This window comes from Lactuca virosa, chromosome 5 (genome assembly GCF_052849685.1).
Source record: "Lactuca virosa cultivar CGN04683 chromosome 5, Lactuca_virosa_CGN04683_v6, whole genome shotgun sequence".
In the NCBI taxonomy this organism is placed as follows: Eukaryota; Viridiplantae; Streptophyta; class Magnoliopsida; order Asterales; family Asteraceae; genus Lactuca; species Lactuca virosa.
The window spans coordinates 59,859,537-59,864,469 of NC_136430.1; the positions used below are offsets into that span (position 1 = coordinate 59,859,537).

Here is a 4,933-nt window from a genome sequence, read left to right on the forward strand (position 1 = left end):
ACAGTTCAGGTGTGAGTTTCATCAGTCTTCCGTGCGAGGTAAGTATTATCACTATACTTGTCTGTGTGGTAGTATATACATGTTGAACAGTTGGGTCTTATTTGTTGTTACTGTGATATGTGATATTGTGTGTGCTAAGACTTTAGGTAGTCTCCAGGGTTATTGATAACCCACAGGACGTGATGTTTACCCATCGAGACTTCGAGTGGTCTCCAGGGTTGCAGATAACCCACAGGTCGTGTTGTTTGCCCACTGAGACTTCGGGTAGTCTCCAGGGTTGCTGATAACCCATAGCTGTTTATTTGTGTTGTGTTGTATGTGGTATTTTGGGAAACTCACTAAATTTTGTGCTTACAGTTTGTGGTTTAAATATATCAGGATTTCTTATATTAAAGAAGGGGCACGACTCGATTACATTGCATCCATGAGAGATTTGTGCACATGATAATGTTTTGAATTAAATGGTTTTATCGAAGTTTTTCATAGGTGTGGATTGAATAAACACTTAATTTTTTCTTTTAGATGAAAATTTTGGTCTGAAGATTGGGATGCTACATGATCGACTGAGGGCCCAGTATGTCACGTTTTGTGAGTTTCATGCTTGTAGGGCTCCCTCGTTTATGGAACAAGGAGCCCATCATCGTAAGTCAATAACCATTCTTGTCTGGAAACGTTTTTAGAGTTCAAAAAGCATTCTCAAACACCCCATATACTATAAATGTAAAAAAAATATTACAAGAACATCCAATATAATATAACAGCTTATTGAAGAGTTTTTTTTCGATCAAAAAACTATTATTACCTTTTTTTTCACCACGTAATTTTTCTAATTTTCTTGAATATTTACCAGCTCTCAACATGTATAGATTTGTTATAAGTCTAACACCCTGTTCTCGAGTTTATTTAAGGACCAGAATGAAAAGAATGAAAAGGTTTGGAAGTAAATCACAAGGATAATGTGTTCTTCTGTTTTTTTAAGAGATGGAAGATGATGGAATGAAAATGATGGGGAAACAAAATATATGCCTTTTTCATCCTTCATTTTTGGAAGGGTTAGGAGAGGAAGTCCAAAAATAATGAAATACTTCCATTCCATTTCATTTCACTCTAACTCAAAAATTGTTAGAATCATTTGGATTTTCCTTTCATTGTCTTCCATTCCATTCTCCTTTCTTTCGTTTCCATCTTTTACATTTATTAAAAAAAACTCGAGAACAAAAGCGTAACTGTGTAAATGTCTAATAATAGGATTCATATATAAGTTTTGTAAAAACACTTAAAGGTTAAAAGTTGTTTGTTGAGTAAATACGAGAGACGTATAAACTTCACGAAAGAGATTGTGTGTTGTGGATGCTGTAAATGTAGCCTCTACATGGAAATTGCTAATTTAAAAAGTTACAAGGAAGCCGAAAATTTTGATTTACTAGAAAGGAATTATTGGAAGGTTAATAAGCCGTACATTGTCTGCCACGTCTATCGGTTACAAACTCCAACACAATACCACATGGATCTCACCTGTCATTTTTCGTTTTATATATACCACCAGTCCTATACACACACACCCCCCTAGGCCCCTATCTCTATTCTACAACAACACTTGTACGCCCATCACTGATCCTCACGTCTAGACAACAGCATATCCTCCACAGAAACACGACGGAGCTTAACCACTTACAACGGAATTAGTAGGTAAACAATTTTCAATTCGTTGATTTGAAAGTTACTGCGTTTCGATTGTGCGAATTAATCGATTGATCGGTTTATCTGTTGAAGAATTTGTAGCGAGGAAAAATCATGTCGCAATTGCAATCGCAATCACACTGCTGCACGCAGTGTGGTTCCAATGGCCATGACTCTCGTTCTTGTTTAACGGCTGCAGATGATTCGTCTTCCGACGTCTCTGGCATCGGCGCCGGGGAGATCATGTTGTTTGGCGTGAGAGTGAAGGTTGATCCGATGAGGAAAAGTGTGAGTATGAATAATCTCTCGCAGTATGAACACCCTGCCACTCGAGAATCGTCTAATAATAACATCGATGTCTCCGCCACCGTCGCTGTTGCTGCTGACACCGGCTACGCCTCCGCCGACGATGCCGTTCGCAACCAGTCTAACGGTAGCAGGGAGCGCAAACGAGGTTAGATCTCACGTTATCCATAACATCTCTATCTCTTATCCTGTTTATTCAAAAAGATCAGTTTTGTCCATGTACTCGTATTTCGTCGCGGCGTTGATATTTTTCCTCGTTTTTTTTAAATCAAAATCGATTGCTGCGTTTTTGTCAATTTTCAACGTGATTACGATTGGAACAGAGGATGAAAGAAGAATACGATCGTACCTGTTTTTAGCTAGTTTTATTGTTTGCCAATTCCTTTGCAATCAGATTTTCTCTGACGAATTTATTATGTCAAACCACTAATTATTTCGATACTGTTTTTCTACAGGAGTTCCATGGACCGAGGATGAACACAAGCTGTTCCTCCTAGGGCTGCAGAAAGTCGGCAAAGGAGACTGGAGAGGAATCTCAAGGAATTTCGTCAAGACTCGTACCCCAACACAAGTTGCCAGCCATGCTCAGAAATACTTCCTTCGCCGGAGCAACCTCAATCGCCGCCGCCGTAGATCTAGCCTATTTGACATCACTACAGATTCGGTGAGTTTCAACAAACTTAAATCAATACTCATCACAAACCATTCCTGAATCAACAGCAAGTAACACTTTCCTGGGTGATCATTAGGTTGCTGTTATGCAAACAGAAGAACAACAAGTTCATGACGTCGAGAAAACTCAAGCGGTTGTGCAACCATCCATACCATCTTCAACCTTTCCGGTGACTGTATCTCCAGTACACTTTGAGAATCAAGTCAACAACGGATCAATGCTACTCATTCGCTCAATCCCTGTCTTCCCAACTCCGAATCCATCAACAATGGTGGATCTTAATCTAAATCAGAAATACGAAACCAGTCCATTACCAGTATCTTTAAATCTTTCCCTATCATTCGACCATAACCATAATCAGTCATCTTATCAAGTGATCTCAGGGTTCAACACGGGAGATGGCATGATCAGTGTTGCTTGAACAATGAACATCATCTCATCTGAAAGAGAAGGAAAAATAATAATAATAATAATAATAATAATAATAATAATAATAGAGAGTGTCAATCACGTAATTAGTTATTAACTTATATAGTTAATTAATCTCTGTTTTATTTTTATCATGTTGTTGTATGGTCACGTCTCTCATATATATATATATATATATATATATATATATATATATATATATATATATATATATATATATATATATATATATATGTGTTTTGTAATTGGAAAGAAAATGAACTAAATACACCACTAGTTCCATTTTGTTTGTTGTGGAAATTAGTGGGGTTTGAATGATGTGAGTGGGATTTGATCTAATGGATGGTTTGTACGGCATGGGGCCAAAATGCCAAATATCTACAATTCGAGATCACATCACATGTGGTGAGTCAATTGATGATAAATGGTAGCAATAATAATAATAAGAATAATATTCTGGTGGTTTTAAGTGTTTTATTTATGTTTAGGGATAATGGGAGTATTAAATTAGATGTGATATTTTTCTTGGGGATTGTGCACATGTGGTGATTCCTGATTGTGTGGTTGTAAGAAAAGATGGTGGGGTGGGGTGGGGTAGGGAAGGGGGAAGGGGAAGGGGATAATGTTATCCAGTGTATGTAGTGTTTGATATTAATTGATAACTTTTGGCAATTAAAATGGGGGTGGTTGGTGGTGTGCCACCCATGATGTGTGACCATTCTTTGCCTTAAAAGATAAAGTTAGGTCAAGAATCTCTTTGCCTTGATAAAATTAAAGACACATAACTTTGTTTGGTTCATCTGCTTCCTTATTTTTGGGAAAATAAATTTCCTTCAAGAAAAGGTTTCAGCTCATATAACTTAAAAAAAATATGCATAATAAAAACTGTAACATAAAGGGAAATTTTTATTTGAGAGATGATATAGCTCCAAGATATCTTATCAGAGTTATATCCTGTGTTTAATTCCAACTTAACTCAAAATGTTGATGCATGTGTAGAGTTCGAAAACCTTGATAATTATGGTCTCAGCTTTTGCAAACTTATTGTTGATCTGTTAGATATTCAAAACTTAATTTATACTGAAGTGCAATTAAATATGATTTTATCCAGCTTGAACATTAAATTTTTTTATATCGTTAATCATAATACTTTCGGTAACCTATGAATAATGTAGTGTTGAATGATTCAAAGATGTCTTCCAATAATTTGATTCTAAATGAAAATATGTTATTTGGTGACACCGAATGATTCAAAAACTTGAATGATTCGGAGACTCTGAATGAATTTTTTATTAAGAATCAAATTTGGGTTAATGTTGAATTTGGTAACCTATGAATGATTTAGTGTTGAATGATTCAAAAAACTTGAATGATTCGGAGACTCTGAATGAATTTGATTCTAAATGAAAACATGTTATTTGCTGATATCGAATGATTCAAAAACTTGAATGATTCTTTGTTATTAAGAACCAAATTTGGGTTAGTCATTATAAGTTTTTATTCGATATGAGAGGTTAGAAGTAAAAGATGTTTACAAAACACTGTAAATGTTAGAACCATTAAAATGTTACATTTTAAATTAACCATTAAAAGACTTATATAAAACAATCCTTAATCCTTTTGTCTTCCATATGAATTGATTCCCACAAACATATTGTTGAACGGAAAACCATATTTGAGACTAGAGATGCACAAAAGGGAAGTTTCAACCTAATCTTAAATTATTATGTTTTTTTCATAAATGAATAAAGAAAAAAGAATTAGACAGGTCCTTACAATCTTGGCTTTTTTTTTTTAAATGTTTATTGGGTTAGTCATTGTAAGTTTTTATTCGATATGAGAGGT

General features: G+C 35.2%; 1 protein-coding gene across 2 annotated transcripts; it reads left to right on the plus strand.

The window, feature by feature from the left end:
- The first annotated feature begins 1,531 nt into the window (after nucleotides 1-1,531).
- Nucleotides 1,532-3,557, plus strand: LOC145114692 (transcription factor MYB1R1-like). Of its 2 annotated transcripts, none has more exons than XM_079050769.1 (4): nucleotides 1,532-1,689; nucleotides 1,774-2,134; nucleotides 2,442-2,650; nucleotides 2,736-3,557. In XM_079050769.1, exons 2-4 carry the CDS (start codon nucleotides 1,795-1,797, stop codon nucleotides 3,078-3,080), a joined length of 894 nt encoding a protein of 297 aa, XP_078906895.1. In that variant the 5' UTR covers nucleotides 1,532-1,689; nucleotides 1,774-1,794; the 3' UTR covers nucleotides 3,081-3,557. The 2 variants fall into 2 exon arrangements, with proteins under 2 accessions (XP_078906895.1, XP_078906896.1); XM_079050770.1 differs by having other exon boundaries at nucleotides 1,547-1,689; nucleotides 1,783-2,134.
- The last annotated feature ends 1,376 nt before the right edge of the window (nucleotides 3,558-4,933 follow it).

Bases quoted from the DNA above. Each gene is read 5' to 3' on its own strand.
- LOC145114692 (XM_079050769.1), top strand. From the start codon at position 1,795: ATGTCGCAATTGCAATCGCAATCACACTGCTGCACGCAGTGTGGTTCC. The intron at 2,135-2,441 runs GTTAGATCTCAC...GTTTTTCTACAG, and splicing joins TAGCAGGGAGCGCAAACGAG to GAGTTCCATGGACCGAGGAT. The intron at 2,651-2,735 runs GTGAGTTTCAAC...GGTGATCATTAG, and splicing joins TTGACATCACTACAGATTCG to GTTGCTGTTATGCAAACAGA.